Source organism: Rhea pennata, chromosome 3 (assembly GCF_028389875.1).
Source record: "Rhea pennata isolate bPtePen1 chromosome 3, bPtePen1.pri, whole genome shotgun sequence".
Taxonomy (NCBI): domain Eukaryota; kingdom Metazoa; phylum Chordata; class Aves; order Rheiformes; family Rheidae; genus Rhea; species Rhea pennata.
Window position 1 is genome coordinate 12,693,236 of NC_084665.1, and position 27,862 is coordinate 12,721,097.

The window sequence follows — 27,862 nt, forward strand, 5'->3', positions numbered from 1 at the left end:
AGTCCAAAAAAAAAAAAAAAAAAAAAAAAAAAAAAAAAAAGAAAAGAAAAAAAAAGAAATCAGAAAAAAATGTCTCTTTTTTGGATTTTTTAATGTCATTAGAGTTGCAGAACTTTGAGGGTTAATATTAGTCACATACATAAGAAAATGAAAAAAAAAAAAAAAAAAAAAAAAGATCTGCTAGTTCAAGATTACTAAAAGAGTCTGCCTGTGTTCTAAGAGCAAAAGAGCAAAAGTTGGCAGCAAGCAACTCCAACGAGGGTTCTAACATTTAACGTATTCCATGTTCTTAAAAAGCCAATATTCATAAAAAGCCAGTATTAACAGAATAATAATCATTGTGAATAATAAAAAAGAATATTTATATGACACAAGATCATCAATCAAGAAGCACTAACAGTGCAAAGGAATACCTGAGGAAAACACTGGAAGCTTCTTCAAAAAGTTTTAATTCCCATATTAAAAATAGCAGTTTAATACCCATACTTCCTATGTTATCAGATGCCAACTGCGCCACCTAGTTGTCATTCACTTTTTCCTCTATCTGATAGAGAACAAATGCAACTAAGCTATGAAGATTCTACAAAGTACATCCACAAGGTACAGCAGAACCATGTCTTTTTTCACTCTGCACAAGCGTATAAATACAAGGACTGGAAAGCCACTTAAGTGAATGCAAGAGACTGTGGGAATGGCAACAGATTTTATTTCTAAACATGCTAAAAGCAATAAATTTCATTTCTTCAAAAATAACTTCTATAGCAACCTCCATTTAATCACTATACATAAAAAAAGATATTTCATTTTTAAAAACTGTGTGCTACCATTTTTATTTCATTTTACACTAAAAAAAAAACAAAAAAACCAAAAAAACAAACACTTAATGAAGCCTTCTAAAACCTAAAATGTAGAATGAGCCTGCAACATAATAATGAAATTACTTCACAATCATCTCATCCTGTTCAGCATTCTTCTATACAGGAGCATTCTCCAAACATCTACATTTAGATGTGAGGGAGGGCAGAAGAAGGGAATGAAATTGGAAAGTAGAATGTTCTCAGAAATTAGAAATAGAAAATTGTTCTCAGGAAATCACATATTATTAAAAAAAGAATAATTTGCATTTATTTAAATTAGCGTTATCTCAACTTGTCTGCTTCTCTTTGCTTCTTACCAAGACTGAAAGATTCCTCAACATCTTATTGCAGGAGTACATAATCATTACCAAATCTAGCGGCCTGTCAGGCAGTAACTTAGACATTCTCCTACGTATTCAATGCCGATATTAAGACAGAGCAAGACTTTAACTGTAACTTTACTCTTGCCTTTCAATATTTGTACAGAATTTATTTTATTCCTTAAAAAGTCAAGATCTTCACTAAAACTTAAAGTTAGACCAAAAAAAAGAGCTTGAAACAAAAAAAGGACAATAAACTGCACCTAATCCTTTTATTATTTTTATAAATAAAGCAAAGCAACTCTACATAGGTAAATACTTTATATTTCTCCATTTACATTGGTATAATAAATTATCCTTTGTCAAGATTTTATAATAATAATCTTTTTGTTCTATGACTGCCTGACACTTTGTACAATGAAATTCTGGTCTCACAGCAGAGCAGACATTATGACTTGTGTACAGCAGTATAAAGATTCACTCACTAATAATTCAATCAAATTCAAACCACAGCAGCAAAATGTGAATCTTTACAAAGAAAATGGCAAACAATTCAGCATTATTTCCCATGGGTGTCTCACCACAGCTAGTTCAAATAATTCTCTCAGTTTCTGCTCAGATTCCCCTGACACTCCAGACACCATCTCTGTTGCTGCCACTTTCAGCATTGGGAGCTCAAGTTCCTGAAAGAGACAAGGAACACTGCAGGATATAACCGGAGGACAGAAGCATAAGCTGTCCTAAAGAAGTATTTTCCTATACAAAAGCTTTTACACCCAAAGATCATGTAGTCAAGACAAGCCTTAAAGCGCTTTTAAAAAAATGACTAGTATCCTCCATTTATAAATGAATCCGAGTCATCTGACCAGGTGAACAGAAATACAGATATTTCAGATATACAGAATCACAGACACACAGAGATACAGGAACCAGGTTCCCTTAATTCTGCTACAGAATGTCTGAAATGTCAAATAGCTGTGCTCCATGGTCCTGGATCAGACCCTTCACAACACATACACTTCACTTCATGACAGGACTCCTTTCTTGGAAAAACTGTCGATTTCTCTCTACGACAAAACTTTGATTATTAGCAGTACGGAGCCAATCCCACCAAGGCTAATTCCCTTAGTCTTGCTCCAGAAGTATCCAGCAGTGTTGTACAATCAAATACTTGTAAACTCCACATTCAAGGTTTTCTGCTGTTAAAAAAGTCAGCAACAGCTTTGATAGTGTATAACATTAATATTACAGCCTATTTCAGACTCTTTGAACTACATTAAAAAAAAAAAAGATTTACACATACTAGAATCACTTAGGAGAATACCATGGGGCCTGCAGAAGACACTCTTGAGATTTTATACAATAGGGACACTGCCTTAATTAGTACTACTGACAATTATTGAAATAAACATAGTAATATCTTACCTAAGAAAATGGTATAAGAAGTAATAATCAGATTTATCTCATCTATGAAACTTTTTCACTTAGGTATCTTAGTTTTTTCCTCAAATTTAGCAACCCTTCAGGGTAAAAATATCTGCTGAAGTATTAAATATCACAGATTCACTGAACAAATAACTTTTTTCAGCAAAGTATTAAAAAACAACAACACAAAAATACCAAACAAGCAAAAAAAAGGAAAAAAAAAAAACCACACACAAACATGAAAACATTTTGAATTAAAATATTTGAAATGTATTTGTCAGAAGGGTCTAACAACTTTTAAGTAATAATCCTAAATATTTTATTCAAAGATAAAAGCTGTTCTATAGAATTGTACAGTCTGCACATAGGGTCTAAATTTAAAGTTATAATTTGTAGTTTTTAAGGAATAGCTGTATTAAAACCAGGAAGAAAAAATATGGCCATGATTATCAGTGAATAACCCTAAATTTATACCCAAGACAAGCTCAAAGCAGGGTAGAAGTAGCTCTACCATACCCCAAAGCTATTTACGCTAATGATGTCATGCGTTCTGAAATTGTTAGTTTGACATAATTCAGAATTCTGAGTTGAATTCAGAAATTACTGTTTAACACATGCCACCCAATGTAATCACCGTAATACCTCACAAAAGATGCTAAGGTTGAGCTCAGCTTTAAAACAAAAGACTATGGTAATTTTAACCAGAAGTATCTTCCATGTATAGCCTTCTCAATATCCATACTGATCTTGTTCTCTTGGGAATGTTTCAGAACAATCAAATTAACCATAAAACCCCATCACCATGTCTCCTCTTCATATGAGGTTCTATCAAGTACAGATTCAGATGGAATTTAAGGAAAGGAAATGACAATGAATGTATTTTAGAGTAAGACAGGAATGAGAGAAGAGACCAAGATAGAGGAAAAGATCTAACCTATCATAAAAGAGGATTATTTCTTTTTTCTCTTAATTTAATTCAAAAAGCAAAAGGGAAGAAGCATAAGCTTAAGGCTATCTCACCCCAGCAATTGCCTGTGCAAGTAGTGTTTTTCCACATCCTGGTGGTCCATGTAAAAGAAAACCGCGAGGTGGAACCACACCTAAGTGGTTATAGACTTCAGGATGACGGACATGAATTAGCATCTTGCATATTTCCTGTTAAAGACAAGACAGACTTCCATTAAAACTAAAGAAATTAGTATTACAGATTACTAACATTACAGAAAGACCAAAATAAAAGTTCTGTTTCTTCATATAATTTCAGTGACTACATTTGGAAAGATTAAATTAGAGAAAACAAAAACTAATCTCTCCTTGTTGGTAAAACAAGTAACCATTCTCAGTTCCACACAGATTAGTTCTATCAGATTTCCCCCCCTTTTTTAATTTTATTTTCATATATTATTTTATTCAGTACCTTTTCTGTTCCATGATCAAAATGATAACCAACCTTCAGAGTTTCATCATTGCCTCCTACATCCTCAAATCTCACTGAAGGGTGGTAAAGCTCTGGTCCCTTACTTTTAGCTGTTAATGAAGAAAAGCAAATCATACAAATTTATGCATAGCATAGTGATATTGCCAAGACAAAACAAGAAGGAATTCAGCCTAAACAACCAACTAAGTACATGGAACAAAGTTACTTTCTGATAGCAGACACAGGAATGGAGTATTTTCTAGCTCAACACAAAGATTAGATTTCTTAAAACACTTAAGGTCACTTGTCTGCACCTTGCAAAAAGTAACACTCCTCTGTTCATGGATTCCACAGTCAGCTACCACCCCTTTGTCTGGAAAGGCATGCCAAAAATAACTTCTCACCTTTCTGTTTAAGTAAGATAGATTCAATTTGTCCATCTACATCTGGAAATTCTTTTTTTCTTTTTGCTCTCTTACCCTTTGTCTTCTTTCTTTCACTCTCCAAGACAGAAAAATCTGTTGATTTCTAAGGTATTAAAAAAAAAAAAAAAAAAAAAAAAAAAAAAGAATTACATACCCAAAACCTTCAGCCATTGAATTGCTGCAAACACTTAAAAGAACAAAAGGTCTTTTAAGGCAGATATTTAACCCTTCCTTTTTGCAGAAAGTAACAGAAAAAAAAATCTTAAGAATTAAAGATTAATTATATCAGTCCTTTGTTTTTTTGGCTAAAAATACATACTTACTACTGTACTAAAATAAAACAAACAAAAAAACCCATACTGTATAGCGATCCTTTTGTCTTTTAAAAAATTGTATAAACATATTTACTCCACTGGAAGCAACATTGATTACTAGTAAACCATGAGTGCTGTAAATATGTATTATGCAGTGGTAACACAAGTTAAGTGCATGTAAGAAAAGGACCAATATAGGGAGAGTTGAAAAACAAAAACAACAAAAAACAAACATTGTCAGTAGCTTCTCTTTTAATTTAAAATACAGTATTGCAGATAATTTATGATTTTGATTTGATATCTCTTTTCTATTCACTTCCTTGAGTAAGAAGATGCAGTACTACTAGAATAGAGGGACTGTGTGTCAAATCTGCCTGTTCAGCAAGCATTTTCTGTAATAGTAAGGTAGCAGTAAATACAGCCCTTCTTTTACACAGAAAAGAGCATCCTGCTAAAAAATCAGCACTATTACACATAGGTCATCTTCCATATTTGATTGAAAAGTTTTCTATAGCTAAATAAAGTCTTTTTAAAATAAGAAAAAAACAGGGAGAAAAAAAAATCACCAAATGAGCAATATGTTTAGGTGAGAGGTAGCACCTATTTTAACTGCTCTATAACTTAATATTATTTCCAAACTTTTCAACTTCCACAACCTTGGTCTGTAAAAAAAACTTCGGTTTTCCCCACGCTCACTAAGACATAACCACTGCCTAAGGAAGATTACATGCTGTGGCTACAAAGCAAGCCACATGCTTGCTGACTAGCTGGACTAGTCACTGACAAGAGACAGCAGCTGAGTTTCACCTATCTTTTTGTCAGTGAAGGCACTGAGCAGGGTCTCCCCAGACATTGAGCACCGCATTTTCTCAAAAATTGTAGGAAATTTTGAGGCTTTTACCTCTCAGACAAACATGCTTTTATTATGCTCAAACCAACCTTTCCATTTAAATTCTTGCTGTTTTTAACAGAGTGTGAATGTTTGTAATAATAATGTATTCTAAAATCCAGAAAGAAAGACTATCCTTAATACTACCCTTCAAAAGCCTGTCAAATTAGGTAAGAAATTATACACATACTTGCTATCTAAATCATAGTTGGCTTGTAAAACATGTTACCTCAGAAATCAATTTCTTCTCATCTCCTTCTCCATCCTCAGAAAGGTCAATGAAGAAGTCTTTTTTACAGGGAGTTTTATCAATGAACCAGCCACCTTCAGAGATCCTTGTTTCAACTCGAGTTCCCGGTGAAAGAGTGCTTGTTTGGGGTGCTGTTGTTTGCACAGGAAGGGGGGCTTCCAATGGTTCATTTTTTGGAGAGGATAGAACAGAATCAGGATTTCCCTTCTTGTATAAGGTTAACAGGGAGCTGTTCATGTGATTTGTAGACTGCAGATTCATATTATAAGAAGTAAAATATATAGATTATAATTGAATTATTTATATCAACAGAACAATACAGAGCAAAAAGTACCAATGAAAACTATTTCATAAACATCAGTTAATATTATCCTCACTGGAGGAAGTAATGATGTATCCTTCAACCTACTGTTCTGCAAATCAAATGACTGCATACAGAAGTACATCTGACAGTTGAAGAGGTAACAGCCTTTGCAATTTACCTGAATGACCCCTGCCACTGACAGTCACTATTCTTAGCAACAACGAGATCTGTCAGTTTTTTCAATCACTTAATTTGATAGCCAAGTCTTCTGGGTCCCTAGTACACTTTCTTCAAAAGTGATTACCACCACAGCTTCTTCCTTCCCCCTGCCCCCTCAGAAAATAGCCTCTTTTTAGCCTAAAGATTCTCGGTTGGAACTACCAGCTCTGGATATACTTCAACCACTTTTAAACACTCCAAGGGCATTGGGATTTCACAATATACTATATGTTAAAGCACATACATGCAATTACAATAAAAAATGACTTACTAGATCTTCTGGATAATCATCATCATCAGAGCCATCTGTGGTACTTCCCACAGTCCTTTACAAAGTAAGAAGGACAAAAACTACTCTTAATATATCAGAGCAGCACACAAACAGAATACATACAGAACAAATACAATTCCCCCAAATGAGAAATACAATACATAGTCTAAGACTGAAAAACAACTCCTAACTGGCATGCTCTAAATTTTGCCACCACGAAGAGTTAAAAAAATGCATTATTTCTAAGGTTGTGAAAAGTTGGATCAACCTAGCAACCTGGCTAGCCCACAAAAAGTGATGTCAGACCACCATTCTGATTCTGCTCATGAAGAGACTATACAATCACCAGTGCTGGCTCAAGAGAAGCAGTAACAAATCACTGCTGGACTGGACTAGCCCTTCTGATCACAACAATGTCTTAAAATTCCCCATAGGACTTATCTCTATCACAGGTTAGAAAGTGGAATAGTCCAGGAGACTATACACAGGATTAGGAGTTAGGAAAGCTTAATTCCAATCTCACATTCAGTGGTAATTTACTCTGAATACCCTGTCTTGTAGTTATATCCCTTAGATTTGGGTAACACATATCAGATCCACAAAGGATCAAGTTCAAAACTAAACAAAGTAAACAAACCATTTGCAGGACTGGGGTCTATGCGAAAAACTACAGGAAGCACCACAGATATCTGCTAATTCATGGCCATGTCTTCACCACAGGAGAGAAATTATGATCAACTCTCCTGCATCTGCCCGTCTTCATCAAAAAAGTGCTTTAATTAATACAGGTAAATCCTGATGAAGATAGGTCTATGGGAGATCAAGGATCTATGGTGAAACTACCAAAATTTAATTATATAAGAGAGAAAGCTTTAAATAAATATTAACAACATTACTAAAGTCATCTTCCAGTAAAAATTCCTCTTGCTTACTCATTTTTCTCTTGTCCTTGTCTTGCTCTTTTTGCCACATGTTCAGCTTCTAGAACTGCTAAATCGTCATGTCCTTTTTCATTACTGATTATTCCAAACACTGAAGAAAAGGTTCAAACACATAATAAGAAAATGACCAAAGTATAATCAGATAATTCGTTAGTGCTTAGCATCTTAGACATAGTACTAACAAAACTACCTTTTTCAACTTGTATTCTAAACGCATTTCTTTTTCTTCGCCCATATTCTGCACTGAAAAACAAAATAACAGGCTACATCAACAGCTTTTCCCCCAACATACAGTCATTCTCAGTGAAGAAATATGCTTTTATACAAGTTCTTATCAAGAACCAATGATGTGAAAACATGACTATTTTTTTCTTAAACCTGGAAAAGCTGAAACAGCAACGTCTAAATTTCTGGAATGAATGATAGCGGTCTCTAAACAGATATTTAGTACAAATTATCAAGGCTCTTTTTACTGTAAGTATAGAGATGAAACAATATGCAAATAATCCCACTGGATTTTATTTCAGAACCACTACTGGTTTTCATGTTTTCATTCACACTAGAACATACAGACACAGAACAAAGGTCTAGAAAGATCAGTCCAGCCAGATAAAACTATAACAAATAACAACAGCTCAATATGAGATAATCTTACCAAAAAGCATCCTTAACTGCAAACAGCAATCATCAACCTTTTACTTTCATTCACTGAGGGAATGTTTTATTTATTTATTTTATTAGTAGAGAGAGCTTAAAAATAGTTATATAAAAGTAATTAGCAAGACTGACTATCCTGCTGAGCAACAGTGTCTTACTGAATCCTGTGTCTCCACCATTTACCTGCATCAAAGTGTTATTGCCTCTCATATTTCAAGCTTTTAAGGATAAGGCTCAACAAGCTGTAATGCACTTGTAGCTGTTTAATAAAAAATCTTAGTCAGCAAGTAAAACTTGTAACAGTAATGCAATAATAAATAAAAGTTACTAGATAGGTCAGCAAAGGAAAACATTAGAGTGGAAAAGACCTTCCTGTCTTGTCCAACTTCAGCAATTAGTTATGAAGATAATTTAAAGAAAAATTAAAATCTTGATAACACACCAATGCAAAATAACAAAATAATATATAACACTTCCATATTTTTAATGCAGCATATAAAGATACAAGTATTTGCTCACCTGTAGGTTTTCTGTAAATCTGATGCTAGAATTCCAATGTCTACATATTGGCCACATTTACCACTTGTAAGGTACTGAAATGAAGAATTTTAGGAAGCAAATAAGATCTCTGTCAATCGCTTCATCAGAACACGTAGATCAAGTATGCTTGTTTCAAATTCTAATTTTCAGAAGTTAAAATGAAAAAGAGATGGAAAACATTAAAAATCAGAAACAGCTTTGAACTGTCTCGGAACACACTGGACATGGGCAGCTACGGACCTGCAGACCAGGTCAAGATGCCACATAGTCCAGTGGACTCATTCATTTTATAGTGGCTCAGACATGACTACTGTGACAATATAAATGAAAATCACCAAGTTCCTTCCATCAGCCAAATTTTAAGGAAAACAGGAGTACAACTAAATATAGGCCAAAAAAAAAAAGTTTAACTTGTGAATTCATCATAACTTTTCATAAAACATGTACTATGCCACTTGAATTAACCCCCTTTCCCACTCTTCAGACACTGATTATTTAAGTAATCACACTCTTCCCTCTCTTCAGGCACTTGATCAATGCACACGTTCCCAAACGCACATACTTCCAGTTCGCCTATGTATGCACAGGGCTTGTTTCCTTTGGGCTACTGATTTCACAAGGCCAGACGTTTCGGGGCTGACTGCCATCCTTCCCCGCACCTCTACAGGCCGGCCGCCCAGCTCCCGCTGCAGCCACGGCGGCGCGGAGGCGATGTGCTGGCGGTAACCGGCGTCCCCGCAGCGCCCGGGGCAGAGGAGCTCGCCCAGCGCAGCCGCCCTGCCGCGCCTCGGCCCCCGGCCCCGCCGCCCCCCTGGGGGCGCCCCGCTCCCCACGCGGCCGCCGCCGCCGAGCGACCGTTGAGCGCCCCCTTTCCCCTCCCCCCGCCGCCGGCCGTTGGGGGGAGGGAGCGGGCGGGCCAGCGGCGGGCGCGAGGCGCGGTACCTGCTTCACGCGCTGCTTCAGCCGCAGGTCCACGAAGCGCCCCGGCCGGCTCCGCATCGCCGCCCGCCACCTTGCCGGCCGCGCCGTGGGCCCCGGGGCTGGCCGCGCGCAGCGCCTGCGCGGGGCGCCGCTCGGCCGGCGGCCACGAGGCGGGAATCGCGCGCAGGCAGCGCGCGGCCACCTCAGCCGCGCCGCCGCAGGGCCCCTCGCTCCGCCCGACGGCGGCGCCGTCCCCGGGCGCCGCTTTGCTCCCTGCGCCCCGCGTTTGGGGGCCGCTTACGAGCGTCGGTGTCTGTCGTTCGTGCGATATTGTCTCTGTAGCCTTTTTCACGAATATTCCCTTCCCCGCCCCGAGCAACTGCAGAGCGGTGCTCAGTGCCGAGCCCGGCGTGCGGAGCCGGCGGACCCCGCTCCGCTGCGAACACCGCTGTGCCGCCCACCACATCCACTCTTGTCCGTCTGTCTGTCCGTCCGCAGCGCCCACCACATCCACCCTTGTCCGTCCGCCCGCAGCGCCGCTCCGGGCACGCTGCCCGCTAGCGGACGCCAGAAATACCCGGCGGTTTCCCCCGCGGAGGGGTCTGTCAAAGCGGCCGCAGCCCGCCCCGGCCTGTCCGCGCCGCCGCCGGGCGCGGAAACGCCCGGTAGATGCGGCGGCAGCACCGCCCCGGCGGCGGCGGGGCCGTGTCCGCCTCCGCTTCCCAGCGTGCTGCGCGGCGCGGCGCGGCGCGGCCGGGCGGCGGCGGCGGCGGCGGGATGGAGTCGGTGGTCTTCATCTTCTCGCTCATCGACTGCTGCGCCCTCATCTTCCTCGCCGTCTACTTCGTATCCTCCCCGGGGGGCGGCGGCGGCCGGGGCGGCGGCGGCGGCCGCGCGCGCGCGGGCGGGGCGGGGCGGGGCGGGGCGCGAGGGCCTGGGCTGGGCAACGGTCGCCGCGCGCGGCCTCGCTGTGAGGGAGCGAGGACCCCCCCCCCCACCCCCCCCGCCTCCGCTTCCCGCGCGGGGCCGCCGGCCTCTCCCAACGGCTGCGCGGCCCTTGGGGCGGTGGCGGGAGAGGCCGGCGCCCCCGCCGGGGCTTCGCTCCCTCAGAGCGAGGCCGTGGCAGAAATAACATCACTCCTCTGCCGCGCTGGATCGCGCGTCGCTGCAGTATTTCGCTGGCCTGTGCGGCCGGGGCCAAGGGGAGCGGATGGTGCTTCCCTGGGAGCAGAGCTCGCTTGGCTTGGGGGTGGAGGAAAGGATGCTGGAAGCATGTTTTTTACGTCCTGCAAAACTATGGAGGTCTAAGTGTATTTCTGTATCTTACACTGTTTTAAGTGCGTGCTCAGAGCTCGGATACTGTGGGTTCCCAGATGAACGGTATCTGCATGTTCTTTGCTACAAACTTGTCTGCAGTCAGCATTATTTGGCCACCTTAGAACATAGAAAGCACTGATTAGACTGTGTTTCTGGCAGGCTGTCTTTCTGGCTGTCTTTGAAGAATCCAAGTTCTCAAGTTCTTTCAAGAGCTGGTATTGCTTCAGAATTTATCCAGTTCTCCTAATAGGAAAAAATATACTGAGGCACATGAAAGATGTTCATCCTGGAATGAAGGAAACTAAAACTTTATTTGTTAAAATTAAAAGACTTTATGTACTTTTAAAGAATAGGATAAATCTGCTTTTTCATTTTCGTAGAGAAAGGGTTGTGCGCTTTACTGGATGTAACTTGATAATGTACATGTGTGCGTTAAGCCTTTTTTAAAAGGAATTTTCTATCTTAGTCTCTCCATGCTTTATTTACTGAAAGTTCATTTGATAGCAATATTACCCGCTTGTTTCCTAGCAAAATATGAAATAATTAAGTGTTGCTGTAAGTATAAAATGAATAGATCCACTTATTAAAACCATTCTAGTTGGCTTTATTGTGAGGAGTTTAAAAAGTGCATTGTCTTTTTCTTCCTTTCAGGTTGTGTTTCAATTACCATAGTAAGGATAGTAAAAACACTAGTTTGCCTCCCTGGTTTACGTTTAGTGCTGAACTGAACTTTAGCACTTGTGCAACAGTCACTGTTGGAAAAATACCGTAAAATCACTTAGACTAATAATAAGACATGGCCCAACTTTCTACCTGAAGTAGAACTACGCATTGTAATTAATTGATATATGACTTTGGCAGCTCTCCTGGAGAATCAAACAGAAAATCTGCCCTGTTCTTCTAAAGGTCCAACTTACTCTTTCTGATCAAGATTTCCCAATTTGTTGGATGAAAATAAGGCTTTGAGTATTATAACTAAGTTATCATACAAATTTTCCTTATCTTTGACGTCAGATAATTACACTGTCGGATCTGGAATGCGACTACATTAATGCTAGATCTTGCTGCTCAAAGCTCAATAAAGTAAATGATTCTTTGCACGTAATGTGGTTTAAAATGAAAAGTAACAGAAAGCAATTCTGCATCTCAGCATTGCAAATAACAGGAGTATAATATGTATCTGAAGAGTCTGGATTGGCAATATTTTTCCCAAGCATTCATCCATTACTTCAGTCTGCCTGTCTTATTCATATCCCTGTCTTTCAGCAAGTTAGTCACAAAGGCTGTTCTTCGGACCCTTGGTGCTCTGAGATAGGCTGCTCGTGTGACTGAGGCTAACCCTGCATGGAGCTCCCTGGAGTTCTGTGCTGCCTTGCTCCTACGTGTGGTTTACTGTGACAGGGAAAAGTTCCGTTTTAACTAAATCTGCATAAAGCCGATCTCATTCTTGCCTGGTGGTTCACTTTGATTTAGAAGTATTTTCTCTCATAATGTAATAGAAATGACTACAAGGTACTCTTAAGCCAAAAATACATAATTATCGGGCTGACCCAATTTAGCTATGTCAATTTCCATACTGATCAATTTTCTTATCTGTTCCAAGCCTGAGGGGGTTTATATGTCCCATATCTGTGCAGATCTATAATATCTGCTTCCCACATTCCTAAATCCAGTGTTCTTTGCAGTGATTTCAAATTAACACTGTATTACTTAAATTACTTGCTTTCTTAAAAACTTGACTAATATAGTTGTGTGTAGGCAGCTGCTGTGCTTCTCTCTATAAACTGATGTATTAAAATTCAATAAACTATTTCTGTTAAAATATATTACGGCCTGATTTCTGGCTTATTCATGTGGAATCTGGCTGAAAGTATTAATTTCCGCATATTATAAAATCACATGTATGCTTCTGCATGAATATGCTATATAGTCTTACTTTGATATGATTAGAATGGGACAATAGCTCCATATGGATTTTTTTTCAGAGAGGAATTTACATTTGTGGATATAACTTTCTTTCCTTTTCTTTTTACAGTGGGTTGTTCCTGAGTTGATTGGCCATGCTATTGTAACGGTATTAATGCTTATTTCATTGCACTGGTTCATCTTTCTCCTTAATTTGCCAGTAGCAACATGGAATATATATAGGTAAGTTCAAAGAATTTTATGTTGTTTTCATTCATCATTACTAGTTAGGCTTTGCATGCAGTGTGAAGATAAGCAATATATCATGATGAGATGTTTCAGTTATATTCTTAAGCTGCTAACAGTCTTCGTGGATGGAACTAATGTAAAACTCCTCTCTTTTCAATTAAAATTACAAGAAACCCAACAGAGTTTAGGATCTGAAGCTTTTGGCATTTCCTTATATTCTCTCTAATGCCTAAGGACCTTGATTTGTGAATCATTCACAGGCTTGTAGGAAGTGACAACATGTTAATTTGGATTGTGAAGTTGTACTTCAAAAATTCTTGCCAAGATTCTTCACTCTGTGTCTAGGTGCCTGATAAAGATACTGGCATAAAAGTACTTACTTAGATCAGCATAGCTGATGGTTGTAAAACCAGTGTCAGACTGAAGTGTTCTGTCCCCCCCCATTTGTTTATGCTTTTGTTTTCCTCCCTCATTTGCATTGTCTAATTGAAGTTTTTGGTGACCCATTTTGTGTCTTTGTGTTTGGAAAGGTTTCCAGTCTTTTTAATGTGATGATAACTTTTAGTGTTACTGGTTTAAACTGTCTTTGTGCACTGGGCTGTCTACTACTATAAAATGATTTGTTTACTAGGGGTTTGCAGGTTGCAATGGGGAGACTGTTAGTTCAAAAAAAAAGTTCATTTTATTTTCTATTGTTTAGAAATATTAGCATCCTAGGGCAGAAACCTCTGTGCTTTATGTCACTCGATGTACAGAGTAATGAAACGGAATGCGAGTTTTGGGGCAGATAACCTCTAAGCACCATACTGCAGAAAGTCAAAAGACTGAGTATTTAAGACTTAGATATAAGAAGCTGACTATACTTTTTGTTTCCATGAACCTGCCAGGGCTAACAGTTTGCTGAGATGGGATGAGTTATTGGTTAAATGAAAGAAGAGGTTTCCCAGGTCTCATTAAAGAGAGGTAGAAAACTCTTTACTGAAATTTCAGTTGTTTTTAGGAAAATATCATGCATTCATCATCCTTATTTTCTACAAAACTGCTAGCAAAGCCTTTACGTATTTCTCAGCTGTAGTAACATGAGAGAGCATTAATTTGTGCGCTTCACAGGTGAGTGTTGCCTAAATATGCACACAGAGATACTTTTGTTTGTATTATTCATACAATTGTATTAATCATTGTTGCACAGAAGGATGCTGTTCTCTTTGGTATCTTTTAGCAAAAAACAGAATTTGGCATTTCTTTTTGGTTACAGAGACACTAGAAAGAAAATGCACTTTCCTTGAAGTTTTGGAAATTTCTCATACTAGTTTCGTCTTTGCTGCTTCCTTTTGCTTAATTGTGTTAGTGTTTAAAGTAGCCAGTTGCTGGAGCCAGCTACTCCGGCTGATCAGAAAGAAGTTTAAAGGGTAGTACAATGAGTTCTATTGCCATGCTTCAGGCAGTAAACTCGGAATGTTGTTTTGAGTTGACAATTCTCATTTTAGTCGTTTATGGAACAGACATTCCAAATATCCCCAAATCTAGGTTTGTTTTCTCTTTTTTAGATATACAATGTATATAATAAATGAAAATTATAATGTGATACCTTGCCTGTTCTGCCACAAGAGGTAAAAATTGTAAGCCTGTGCTGCTAGTCCTACTTTCCTTCTTAGGATCAAGGAATTTCACATACGTTAATAGCTTGAAGGGAAGGAGATAAAGGTCTGCAAAAGCAAGTTTGTGTTGTTTGGCATTAAAAGGGAAATAAGATGTTTTGGGATAAGACTTATATTTGGCTCCAGCCATTGAATGGACAAAAAGTGAGGTCTGTTGTAAGGTAGGTAGTTAGAATATAATGAAAAGAGGAGAAGGTGTGTTAATGAGTAAAGTATGGTTAAGTGTGAACAAATGGGAGTGTGAACCTGTTATCATGAGCTCCAGACTTCCAGCCTCAGATGAGCATGTTTGAATCTTCTTCAGATGTTGTGGTATTTCAGGAACTAATTTCTGGAGTAAATGTTGTTGCATGTGTTCTTTTTTAATGCCCCTATGAAAAAAAGAAAAGCACACTGGGCTTAAGTTTTTTTTTTTGTTTTTTTTTTTGTTTTTTTTTTTTGCCTCCTGCTGCTGCAAGAAACTCGTCTCATTTCTTGTTCTCTTTTTTCCCCTCCTATTAGTAAAGTGAATGTTATAAGAGATGGGTGAGTGCCTTTTGAAGTACAAGTGGAGTACATGCTGCTTGTTGGATTTTCAAAGTATATAAACACTTATTTTGCTTTTTTCCACTCAGTTTCTGTTCTTCTGTGGGTTCAGAGAGTAAAGGAAAACTATTTAACTTCTGCTCTTTCGTCTTGTCAGCCATAAGAAAGCTCAGTGCCTTTGCTGAAGTAAAATAGGATAGTTGTGGCAGAGAGAAGAATAAAGTACAGATCTTTTGCCCTGCCTTTCCCTATCTTATTTTGACCACTAGCGTTTGTGATTATGTATAGATTTTTTTTTGTAAGGAAATCACTGATTCTTAGCTAAATTAATTTTTTTCCCAGCCCTTGTCATTCAGTGCATCTTGCTACTGTGGGTGGAGGTTTCCACCCTAACACTGAGTAACAGAAAGCAGCAATTAAACTGGTCTGGAATTTGCTATTACACAGAACATTTTCCATTTGTACATAGGAAGCTAGGCTAATGCTTTTGATATCTCCTGTCCTATTATTGTTTGTATCTTTGTTTGTGAATTGTAGTGGCAGAGGTGTATGTAAAATGCTGAGACTGGATAAGAAGTGAAAAGTAGCCCTTTTTTATTGAACTGTAAAACATGCAGTTAAAAAGTCCCTTTTGTGCAAACTCCCTCCTACCCCCGACCCTTCACCCTTATACTCACTAGTGTTTTGATTACTGCACTTCTATTTTTCTTAAATTTCCAGGTTCATTATGGTGCCAAGTGGAAACATGGGGGTATTTGATCCCACAGAGATCCATAACCGAGGACAACTGAAATCACACATGAAGGAAGCCATGATTAAACTAGGCTTTCATCTGCTCTGTTTCTTCATGTACCTTTACAGGTTAGTCTCACAAATTGTTGCCAGGGAACAAAGGAATTGTCTGCCATCTATTTTTATTTCCTCTATTCTGCAAGTATAATTGCTGATACTCATAAGTGTCTTACCTTCTTGCATCGTGCTAAGCCTCAATAGTGTATTTTGACAGCCATCTACAGGTTCATTATATCCTCTTATTCTTCCTGATCCAGTATTGTTTGGAAACTCAGATTATTTCCTAGTCTCAAAACCACTATAAGCACTGTATAAAAAGTTGCATGATTTCAGCATCTAAAGCAAGTTGCCTCTGTTTAGAATGGGATTAGTCTTGAGGATGAAGTGTATTTTACAGGTTCTGTTTGAGAAAATGAAGTTGATCTGGCTAAGATGCATCCTGATGACTCCTATGATGGGGCCACTTACTACAAGATAGAAGAACTGTGTCCTGCAATATTACTTCTGCAATCCATGCCTTCATAAATGAAGTACATGGCATGGTTGCCTTGACTTTCTAATAGAGAATCAAGTGCAGTTCTCATGAAAAACAGTAGCTGTTCCTACTTGCACGTGCTTCAGTAATACACTGATCGCAATGTTTTCTGTTTTGTCACAGTATGATTCTGGCTTTGATAAATGATTGAGAAGTTGAAAAAGAACCATTAACTGCCAAACTGGGTCATCACTCCAGTGACTGGTTATGGAGCCACAGACACCTTTCGAACATACCTAGACCAGTGTCGTCATGCAGTATATTTTTGCTCTTTGAACGAGAAATATTTTTCTGTATTTTTAACATAAAATATTTTGAAAAGACATTGGATTTGTGTAGCAGTTGTTTTTGTTCCTTTTACAACAACCTGAACTGCAGTTGCTGCTGCTTTTGTAAGATTAAATCCTTGCTTACAGAGCTGGTCTTATGGAAGGAGATGATGAGAAGAAAACCCATTTCAGCAGCTTAGGCTGGTAATCATGGTAGCTCTGGAAGAAATTTAAGTGCAGTTCTGATGTCTATTTCTTCCTAAAGTATCTCAGGATATGCCTCTGGCTGTCAAGCTGTTTGATTAGAGCCTACTTTGAAGGAGCCTTTGGAATACGTATTTCAAGGTGGAATGCTAGCACAGCTTGCATCTTTACATGTCGGTGTTTTTCAGTTAAAAAGCTGTGGAATAAAAGTTGTGCTTTTTTCCCATCCACCCCCAGACAATCTATATGAAGTCTCGTGTTCAGATGGATTAAGGTTCCTTTGGTAAAAGTGACGCTTGTGTGCAAGTTTTGCCTTTTGCTACAGGTAAATGACTAAGCATGAGTAGAACTTGCTTTTTCCCTTCCACTCCTATTTTATCATTGAAACACATCATAGACTTCCATACAAAGTAAATACCACATTTCACTAGCGCCTGGAGACAGTAATGGAGCACAAGATGATTCAGCCGTTTCTCCATGAACCTGCTGTTCCCATATCCAGCAAGGTGAATCAAGAACGCGTCTAACCGGGGGAGGTACTGTGGTAGGCTGTAGCCCAGTTATTCCTACAATTCTGATGTGATTCTGCTTCAAAGACACCAAGAAACTATGTGCTTTCTGTTGTTGCTCTTGCATCAATGATAAACCCGAGTCTGTGCCCTCACTGTCCGACAATTGTTTTTAAATCTTACATATGTGTATGTAAGAACCTATAGATTCTTTTTTTGAAACACTTCAGAAATACTGATCTGTAGTTAGGTTTTTAAACTTCTGAGCTTTTCCTTCTTAAGAACTTGTGAGTCTTCAGCTGTAGTTAGCAGATTGTATAGGTTTTAGTATGTTGTTCATGTGCAAAAGATTTTTTTACTGCTGGACACAAAACCAGATACAGAACACCCGAAGTTTTATTTCTCTAGCTGTCTTACATGTAACATTTGTTCTAGGATAAGTTTATCCTTAAATTTATGATAGACAGATTCTAAATTTAGCTCTTGCAAAGATTAAAATATACTGAAAATATACTCAGTAGAAAATAGTGGAATAGGTACCACCACCACATGCCACTAATACAGGAAGTACTGCCTTGTAAAGCTGAACCCCAGACAGGATGTAGGTCTATGAAAGGGAGAGAAAAAACAAAATTTAGCAGGAATGCCAGTAACTTTCGTAGTAGCATACATATTAGGGGATTAGTTATTTGTGCATGAAGACAGTTGTACTTATTTGAGTTATAGCCTGTTGTATATTCTTGTGAAAAAATGGTGCTACACATATATATTGGTTTTTATCCATTAGAAGAAAGGTTAAATGACTTATTAGTATTCCTCTTAAGTCCTGCCTGCAGTGCCAACAGATTAAATTTCATTAAATGAAGTTGCACCACGGGAAATGTGGCCATTAACCTTTATGTGTAATTACACTGCTTAGAATAGATCAGAAGTCTTGTATCTTATTATAAAGATGTGATTTTGAGATGAGAGCCGTGTTAATACTGTATCTTAAATATTTTCATTGTCTTCAATAATTTCTAGGTAGTAACTAACTCTTCAGAATTATGCTGTTAGGATTAGACAGGACTGACACATTCCATATTGGGTTTGTTAAGATGCATCACTCATTGGGAAAAATCTTCCATTCCCCTCTATGGAGGGAAGTGTTTCCACAATGGAGGAAGCTGGGCAGGGAAGAATAAGGAGAAAGAACACCATACTGGGGAAGACAGACAGACAGACAGACAGACAGACAGACAGACAGACAGACAGACAGACAGAAAGTCACATCCTTGACGGATGTTACTGTGGAATCTTTCCTTCTTCCTCCGTAAAGAATGTAGAATGTACTGCTGACCACACTAAATCAGCAGAAAGTACAGAAATGTATTCTAAATGGTGGCTGTCAAATATTAAACAAACTACACTTACTTATGAATGCAAATGTACAACACACACCCTTTTCCTTTTTTGGAGAATATTTTTCTGTTCGTTCATCTCTAATAGCTTATTATAGTAGTTGTAATCACCTCAGTAGAAGGATCCAAAGGCCTCAATTCTGTAGAGTAATTACACTGGTAACTTCAAAGCCTTCTTTATTGTGTACAGGTCATTTCTGATCTTAACAGTGATCTTTACACAACTCTGTCAGCAATATGAAAAACACATGAAAAATAATACATACATTTGCTAAAAATGTAGTGCATTAGCTGGAAAAGAAAAAAAAAGGTCCTACATTCTTCTCATGGGAGACTCACAGAGCACAAACATTTTATAGTAGTTAAAAAAAAAAAAAAAAAGTCTTTCTGGCACTCTATCAACAGGCTAATTTAAATCCAAGCAACTGGATAGGCGACTCGAGAGAATGATAAACTTTAGACTGGTCACAATAAAACTTCACCTAGCCTTATCACTGGGAATCAAGGTGAGACCAAAAGCCCAGGTTCCCTCCTGTTTGTGGACCAGAACATATTTCCCTCTTGAGCTAAGGTATTCAAGCATACCTTTATAACTGGGCCATTACTTTATCCTTCAAATGATTAGCTATGATTTCTAGAATGCTCTTAATCCATGGAAATAAATGTGAAGTTGACTTACAGGAATTCTAAATTTCATGCAGGATTAGAAAGCTGTTTTTTCCTTACCTACAGCTTAGGTACTTGCTACCATATTAGTTGTTCAGCAGTTTTCAGCCAGATTTTCAATAGCTGTTACAGTACTACAGCTGAAAGAAGGGGTGGGGTGTTTGGTAATTAAATTACGTAAGCACATTTTCCCTCCAGTTCATCATTAGGGTTATGGACTTGTTTGTTTGTTTATCCAGTTTTATTGAGGAATACACTTACCTTCTCATCCTAGTAAGTGCTGTTTTATTCTAGTATTAGTTCTGTATTATGGAATCTAGTAGAATTAAAAGTATGTCAAGTGGACCTAATAACAGCTCTACATGGTTAACCATCAATTTGACATCAGTGATTTGCTCAAAAGAGCAAATCACTGTCTATCTGCTTTATTCTAATGCTTCACTTCACAAGAGGCTCTCTAGGTTTTTGTCCAAACGCTAACAAGAGATCATTTTTGCCTCCAAGGATATTACAGTAATGATGAATTTGGAGATGGTAACAGAAGAATTGCAGCAGTATTGATCAGCATGCAGGTGATCATTAAACACCTTATTTTTGGCAGAAACATTAGAGGCATACAAACTTCAGGGGAGGCTTAGGTGAGGACTGAAAGTACAACAGAATTACTCCTTCAGAGCATTCCAGGCCTTTTAAAGGGAGGAGGCAACTGGGACTGCTATCTTTCAGTAATGAGTGCATCCTCTAGACACATGCAACACATACAAAATAGCAAGGCATGCCTAAAGAAGCACAGAAAGCATAAGCAAAGGCTTAAAGTGACAGAGTAAAACAAAAAATGTCAGTGTGAAGAGGTACCCTACCTCATGCAGAGCTTAGATTTAAGCTAATTATGAAATACTTAATCTAGAGTCAGATTCTTTATGTTATCTCTTCTATATGATCTAAAGGGCTCAAACAGTTTGAAGTACCATGATTCCAAAAGCTGGGGTTTAAGTAAGCAGCTTTAGAAAGAGTTTACTAGAAATACTGCTTGAAGGTGACTTCAATAAATAATTAAAAATAAAAATCACAACTCATTTTAAAATTCTGTATATTGAAATTTCACACTTCTAGGAAATCATATACCTGTTTCTCTTTCATGCTTCCCTGCTCTCTCCAGTAAGAGGCAGGCACAGGGTGGCAGATGAAATGTAACAAACCCCATCCAAGAAACTCTCAGCCGTGAACTCCCCACACAGTTGATGAAGAGTTAGGTCTGCAGCCTGACATCCCTTGAACATAGATACTACTACTCAGGGGAAACAGCGCAAAGAAAATGCCCAGAAAGGGATGACATGTGCCCGTTATATTTGCAGCTGGACTGGAGATGTGATTATGTAAACACTGCCTAAACTGGAAGGAAGGGAACAAGGGGAAGAGGTAGGTACTAAGGACCTGTTCTATTCAATAGAGAAGCTGATTAAAAAACCAACCAACCAACCAAAACAAAAACAGTAAAAGAATTGAATTTGGAAACGCTAAAAGAGGAGGAGCAAGTTTGGATGCAGTTTTATATTAAATACAGCGTTAGCTAGAGCTGAACAAAAATGCCCAAAATACAGGTACACACGGTGCCGAATTCAGGGCAGAAAAGTGACGTTCTGTTTAAGGTATGAGGAGGAGCAGCAGAAGAACGCAGGGTTAGGTGGACGGAACAAAGGCACTGAGTGATTGAACTTCAAGAGCTGTCAACCACAAAACCTGCTTAGGTCAACCTGAGGTGGAGATCAGAGGACTTCCTGATCGCTGCATCCTGGTAGCTGGCAAAAAAAAAAAAGTGCAAGCAAGACGTGGTGGTACTTCTTAATATGGTGAAGCAACATTTTGTTAAAAACAAAACCAAACCAAACCAACCCCCTTTCACCTAAAGCAACTTGTAGATGATATTTGAGCAAGCTAAACAGCACCTTAGTGAGTATCTAGCATAAGGCTTACGCTGAGCCTCAAAGGAGTAGACATTCAACAGCTCAAATAAGCACAGAACGGTGCACAGGCAAGTACGGTGCCAAGTGGCTCGAATGTCCAAAGAAAACAGAAGCGTGGGGTTGGTTAGAGCCAAACACCAGGAACAAGAACTGGAAAGTCTCTGCACAACGTTCTCAGTGAATTCATCTTCAGCTAAACTGTCAGACAATTCTTCCCATTGAGGAAATTAAATATGGAACAAATTCATATTTATCCAAAAATGAACATCCAAGTAATTGCCATAGGTGAAGTTTAGGAAACTAAAAACTGCTAACTCCAGTTATTCATTCTGTTTATTGAATTGAAAGAAAGGGAATACAAACATTTCTGTTAAGTGCTGTGCACCAACATGGAAAAAGTGTATTTTTTAAAAAATCCTAATAAAAACAAATCAGAAGCTAATGTAGTTCCAATTGAACAATTTTTAAAGATATGTTTAAAATACTACACATTTATAAAATAAAAAAGTTAAAACGGTGTTCTGTAAATAATTAGTAAGACAAGTGAAAATAAATACGAGACCCAAAGTTCTTATGTTTTTAATGTAATATAGCAAAGAAATTTTAACTACTTAATATAATCCGAGGAGAGTAACAAAAATCCAGAAAGTTTAAGAACGCAATCCTTTGAAACATTTAATATCAGTCCATAGCAAATAGTCATTACATACCAAAAGCTCTAAGTGTTAACTAGTTCCACCACAACTCCATATAAATCTTGACAATTTAGAAATCTTGAGATCAACAATAAAGTTCTTTTCTTGATCTCTACAGCTTGGTTTGTAAGTACATACATGCTTTGAGGATCCATTTTGTCCCATATGTTTTCAAGGAGCCAATGACTTTTTCCATCTGTGCCTAAAAATGTTAAGATTCAAATCTAGCACATTACCCTAGCAATGAAAAATGTTTAAGATGGGGCACAATGACTTTCAAATTTATAAAAATATACTGGTATTAACCAAAAGCTTCGGGTCAAAGGACACTTCACATACACACGACTTGAAAGGATGCGGTAAAACGTGACACGTACCTAGAACGTTTGGTTCTAGGTCTGCTTATGCAACACACACACGTGCACATTCACACCGGGTGGGAGGAACACTCTCACGGACGTTTTACTGAATCCAGATAATCCGGATTAGGAGACAAAAAACTTGTCTACAGTTTATTTCAATAACTAGAGGCAGCTACTGCAGCAGTAGTTCAAAACTGCACACTGCAATTAAGTCCACCCTGTTTAAAAAAGTGTTAGAGATTTTTTCTAAACATCATTAGAAGTAGCAGTTTTCAATGTAAGTATGGCAGCTGAAAATGGACTCAAGCCAATGTGGAAAAGAGGAGGAGGTAAAAAGGAGTTACGGGATGGATATTTCCCTTAATAGATGTCTCAAAAAAAACCAAAAAAACCCAAACAAAAAAAAAAAAAAAAAAAAAAAAAAAAAAAAAAAAAAGAAACCCACAGAAAAACCCACCAAGCCCACCACAGATGGGTGTATTTTGGGGCTAAAGATGTGGATAAGCTATTAAAAGTGCATTTTTTTCTCCTCCCCCTTAAGTTACAGTAGTTTGTCTGTTGGCCAGTAAATCCTGCTTTTTGTATTCATTTCTCTCAGCTTCCCTTCCCCATTTGGGTCTCTACACCATCTCCCCTCGAATTAGGGCTAATAAGAGTCCTGGTTTCCATGAAGAAATGTCTTACTAAGGAAGCCTTGAAAGTTGATTTTGGGTAGGAACATCATTTATCAGAGTAAGGAGATATAACTAGACACAAACTCCTAAGCGCAAATTGAGCTTTATTAAATATTACCTGCTTGAAATCAAGTTGAGAAGTATCTGGCAAGACCTGGATAGGTTTCCAGCTTGCATCTTTGCTCTAATCCTAAAAAGAAGTTAACTTTTAAGTTGCAGAACTTTAGAGAAGACAGAGGGAAGTTGAAACAAGTGTCCTGTGTCCATGTGACTCCCTGCCCTCCCCCCCGCCGACAGGTCTACCACCACAGCTTTTCCCTCCCGTGCTCCGTTGTCCCTTGAAAACTACTTACCTGAACAGCTAACGAACATCCAGATAAATAAAATGCTTCAACATAACTTGTTAAAGAACTGCCTTGCCAGTAACCTGGCAAAGGTTACCAAAAAAAAGCTAAAAAAGAAGCGCACGCTTCCTCTCTAAAATCATAGGTCTGTTTACTAGAAATACAGTAATTTATTGCAGATGTGTACTTGTTCCAGCCTTAGACTCCAGCCTATGAACATTTTTAAGCACATGGAAAGCGACATGTTGCAAATGAGCAATTAATTTTTCCCCCATAGTCTCATTTTAGTCTGTGTGCAAAAAGTATTGGTACTTTTCAGTTCACATGTTGTGAATATCTCACATGTTAAAAATAGTTTAAGTTCCTCTTTAATCTCAAAGTTAAAATGAGTCATTACCACCGGATCCATAATGCAAGTTTACTGTGGGACCAAGTGCTGTGGCAAAATGAAGACTGGGTTCACCTTTCGTTCTCTGCACACCACCTGTAAGCAGCAGATACCCATGCAATACGCTCTCTCATTTAGCCACCCTGGACATAGAGCCACCTGTCCGATTAAGGGAGCTCTCCCTTATATCGCATCGTTGCACCACAAAACCGAATTAACGCAGAGCTATCCGAACATGTGCTTCTCCCAACTCTGCTTCTGAATACCTGAAGTGTATTTCAGAGGTACATACCAAGTCCAGAAGAGAAGCCCCAGAACAGAGGGGCAGCATTTTGGCAAAAGTATTAAGTTTAAATTTCTGGTTGCAATTCACTGCAGTGGAAAGTAGGTATCCTCTAGTATTTCCTTCCACACAGCTTTTACCAGATAAAGAGTCTCACTGTTTTGTGTATGGCCACCACATTAAAATGCCTGCTCAAGTGCATATTAGACTAAATCTAAGCTTGAGGTTTGACCCAATGTTCACTACCTGCCTGAAGTTCCCTTTGAAGTCCCGTGAGTACGGGGTGAACAAGTAGTGCCAGACCACATTAAAGGACAATCCAAAAAAAAAAAAAAAAGAAAAGAAAAAAAAAAAAGAAAAGAAAGAAAAGGATTATTCTCCTCCACCACTTTCCCTAAATAATGTTTTGTTTTACAACATGTTCCAGAGCAAGAGTATATTGGGGTATTTTTTGAAGATTTACACACTGCTTATGAATTCTACCATGTTTTGAACATAAAGCACTATGTTTACAATTTAGGTATTCAATGTTTATTTAAAACCAAAAGGTTGAGCTTACTTGAATTTGATGTTAGGAAAGCTGTCTGTTTTGCTGCAACATCAATGCCACAGGACCAAGATTAATCTTGTGTTGTCAGAAATGCTGCCAACAGCAGAAACAAACAATTTTCTCTGAAGTCTGCTAATAAACTATATATCAGTTCCTTGTTCTAAGTTTATACATGTATACTCAGTCCTGTGGGATGGTAGCTGCTAAGAAATTCACCTTAATTTTAAGATGTTCAAGACGAATTAACTAGATTAAAGATAACAATGTGAAGCTCTTTCTTCATTTTGGAAGTACCAAGGCAGATGGGAATGCATCAGGGCTGGTCTCAACAAGAATACTGGAGCCTTAAGCCATGTTTAAAATTAAACACAAGGAAACAAAAAAAAAAAAAAAAAACCCACCTGATGGCTGGAATCTAAAATCTAACTTGCTAAGTTTCACTTTGTTTTCCTAGGAAAGAGAAAAAGGGACTGTTTATGTTAAACACCACATTCCCATTCAAAGTGGCTAGGCTTCTCTTCCCAGGAACTCTGGCAAACCTTCCCCCACCCTTCTTCCACACATCGCTAACAAGGACACTAAGTTTATTGCCTCATTTAAGGATGCAGTCCACCTTTTTCTTGCTATCATTCCTGGTGACATGCCTTTCCTTGCTCCCTTTTTACTTCACAGCAGCACCAACTCCACCTTTCAACTCAACACGGGAAGAGGGAGTCCAATACCATTCCATAATGAATGTGCGTGCAGTGCAGAAGCACAGGGATGCCAGGCCATCTCTTTATTCTGAGAAGAATAAATACTTAAGTTAAAAATTTATTTGTCTTTTTAAACATGGGATATTAGTGGAACTGTTCCTAAATGTGTCAAGATGTTCACAGCACCAACTTTCAGCAAGGTCCACGAGAGACATTTAAATCTGTAAACTTAAAAGGATATTCTCAAAAAGAAAACCTATACATCTTTGTTTATCAAATAAAGTTTTCAGTCATAATACAAGTGCTGAATTATGATTTGGATGTTAACTACTTTCAAAAATGTTAACTCTTCCATCCAGGTGTAGCCTACCTTTTACCAGCATTGTTGCTTGTATTTATGTAATCTTAAAAAAACAAACCAAAAAACCTTGTCCTGTTTAAAGTCTGTTTGGTGGTGCACTCTGAATGCTTTTGCTTCTAAATAACACAGTTTTTCTGCTAAGATGAACAGTGAATTTCTCTTTCTAGAACAAGTTTCACTGCCTATGTAAAGCTCCTTCAGCTACTGCTTTTGGATGGATCTTACGACACACTGAAAGAGCATCAGTGATACTGCATTTCACAACACTTCTTACATTGCTTTAATTCCAAATGTATACAAATGAAGTCATTTTAATCCTATAAATAATTTATTTTTAAAAAATTGTGCTGTTAACCCCTCTGTAGGGCAACGAGCTATGTGAAAAGTACAAAACTTTTTGTCAAATGTGATATTGAGAGTGCTTTTGACATAGTTCATTGGTTTATCATCTCAATTTATATATACTGCGCAACGGGCAAGGCTAGAATCCATGAACCAAGCTGCAAAGATCTCAAGCTAAGTAAGGCGGAGAGAGATTTGAGAAACAAGAGAAGGAAATACTTTCCTATCCAATGTATACTCTTCAGACTAAAGCACTCTTTCTATCAAGCCTTCTAAACTGTTAAATAAAGTGTTCCAAACAAGCATTTAAACTTCATTACACAGAAGAGCAACAAGAACAGTAGCCTGCCAGACAAAAAGGCAGGAGGGAAAAATATATATACTGAGTTCAATGGTTAGCCTGAATGTAGCACAGTTCTTCACAACCGATGGGGGGGTAATTTCAACACGGTGTCCAACAACGTTCTAACGACGTGCTTCATCTCGACTGGTTACTATGAAGCAAGGTGGTAAATGTTTGGCCCCAATCGGGCTTCAGAAATGGTTCTTTTTCATGACGAGCATGTCTGTCCAGCTATCAATCATGTTTGTTTGCACCAAATCCCAAGCCATTTAAAATACGACTAATTAAGTTAAACTGAAGTCGTCTGCTCCAAATTCGCCATCAACTATCCATGCTACTGCATTCCTCTGAGCAAAAACAAAAAGAAAGAAATCACATCTTGAAGAACTTATCAACAGTTAATAATTTCTATTATAAGGTCATTAACACAGTGCATTTACAGAAGTCTTACTGAACATGCATTAATAGCACTTATCTTTACTGTGCAACTATATCACATGCTAAAAATAGCCTGGTTTAGATACTATTATTCATATTCATTTAAAGATTAATTCAGCATGTTAGCTGCTAGCACACAAAAGCTCTCTCTTCCCCAAAGAAACCAATAAACAAACACATTTGCATTCAAGTTCCACTGCAGTACGCTAATTACAAAGCTGCCTGTCATCCTTTTAAGACTCCTAAATTGTTAAGACATTGCTTCATGCACCTAAGTCTCTGTTGCAGACACACTGCTATGAGAAATCCCGAGTTCCTACTGGTTTGATTTTTATCAAGTTTCCAACTAATCTTCTGGAGGAACCCACAAAACTAGTGAAAAAATAAAAATAAAAACAAGTGGAGGGCAGAATCTGAGTTCTTATAGCTGCGTTCAAAATTTTACAAACAGGAGACTGGCCAGCCTGACCCACATAGTCCAACACCAGAAGCCGATGCTTCTGAAAGTGCAAGAGCATGGAGAGGAGGTTAATTCTTCCCCCTAAACTCCTTCCAGCCTCCAGCCATTTTCACCCAAAGGGCATTTGGAACCAGAGGGGTTTTGCATCTAGGAGCACTCAGTGGGTTTCTCTTTCATTATGTCA

At 38.5% G+C, this 27,862-nt stretch overlaps 3 protein-coding genes across 7 annotated transcripts in view; 1 reads left to right on the forward strand and 2 right to left on the reverse strand.

The window, feature by feature from the left end:
* Window positions 1-9,852, reverse strand: part of NVL (nuclear VCP like) — a 40,365-nt gene extending 30,513 nt beyond the window's left edge. For all 4 annotated transcript variants that reach the window (XR_009957842.1, XR_009957841.1, XM_062571582.1 and 1 more), the window contains exons 1-10: window positions 9,772-9,852; window positions 8,809-8,882; window positions 7,823-7,875; window positions 7,624-7,723; window positions 6,692-6,746; window positions 5,877-6,146; window positions 4,424-4,547; window positions 4,053-4,129; window positions 3,623-3,757; window positions 1,759-1,860 (exon numbers count right to left, since the gene is read on the reverse strand). Coding sequence is in view for 2 of the 4 variants with exons in the window: in XM_062571582.1 (XP_062427566.1) it covers window positions 1,759-1,860; window positions 3,623-3,757; window positions 4,053-4,129; window positions 4,424-4,547; window positions 5,877-6,146; window positions 6,692-6,746; window positions 7,624-7,723; window positions 7,823-7,875; window positions 8,809-8,882; window positions 9,772-9,828 (1,047 nt within the window). In the remaining 2 variants the exon portion in view is untranslated. The remainder of the gene's footprint in view (window positions 1-1,758; window positions 1,861-3,622; window positions 3,758-4,052; window positions 4,130-4,423; window positions 4,548-5,876; window positions 6,147-6,691; window positions 6,747-7,623; window positions 7,724-7,822; window positions 7,876-8,808; window positions 8,883-9,771) is intronic.
* Window positions 9,853-10,490: 638 nt separating this feature from the next.
* Window positions 10,491-17,056, forward strand: CNIH4 (cornichon family AMPA receptor auxiliary protein 4). Of its 2 annotated transcripts, XM_062573523.1 has the most exons (5): window positions 10,491-10,596; window positions 12,082-12,150; window positions 13,103-13,215; window positions 16,125-16,265; window positions 16,855-17,056. In XM_062573523.1, exons 1-5 carry the CDS (start codon window positions 10,528-10,530, stop codon window positions 16,880-16,882), a joined length of 420 nt encoding a protein of 139 aa, XP_062429507.1. In that variant the 5' UTR covers window positions 10,491-10,527; the 3' UTR covers window positions 16,883-17,056. The 2 variants fall into 2 exon arrangements, with proteins under 2 accessions (XP_062429507.1, XP_062429508.1); XM_062573524.1 differs by lacking the exons at window positions 10,491-10,596; window positions 12,082-12,150 and adding an exon at window positions 10,903-11,052.
* Window positions 17,057-23,950: 6,894 nt separating this feature from the next.
* Window positions 23,951-27,862, reverse strand: part of WDR26 (WD repeat domain 26) — a 31,365-nt gene continuing 27,453 nt past the window's right edge. Inside the window, exon 14 of the mRNA XM_062571585.1 lies at window positions 23,951-27,127. Within this exon, the coding sequence (XP_062427569.1) occupies window positions 27,102-27,127 (26 nt within the window). The 3' untranslated portion in view covers window positions 23,951-27,101. The remainder of the gene's footprint in view (window positions 27,128-27,862) is intronic.

Excerpts from the sequence above, each read along its gene's own strand:
- CNIH4 (XM_062573523.1), top strand. The coding sequence starts at position 10,528 with ATGGAGTCGGTGGTCTTCATCTTCTCGCTCATCGACTGCTGCGCCCTC. Across the intron at positions 12,151-13,102 it reads GCTGCTCAAAGCTCAATAAA|TGGGTTGTTCCTGAGTTGAT; the intron begins GTAAATGATTCT and ends TTCTTTTTACAG. Across the intron at positions 13,216-16,124 it reads GCAACATGGAATATATATAG|GTTCATTATGGTGCCAAGTG; the intron begins GTAAGTTCAAAG and ends TTAAATTTCCAG.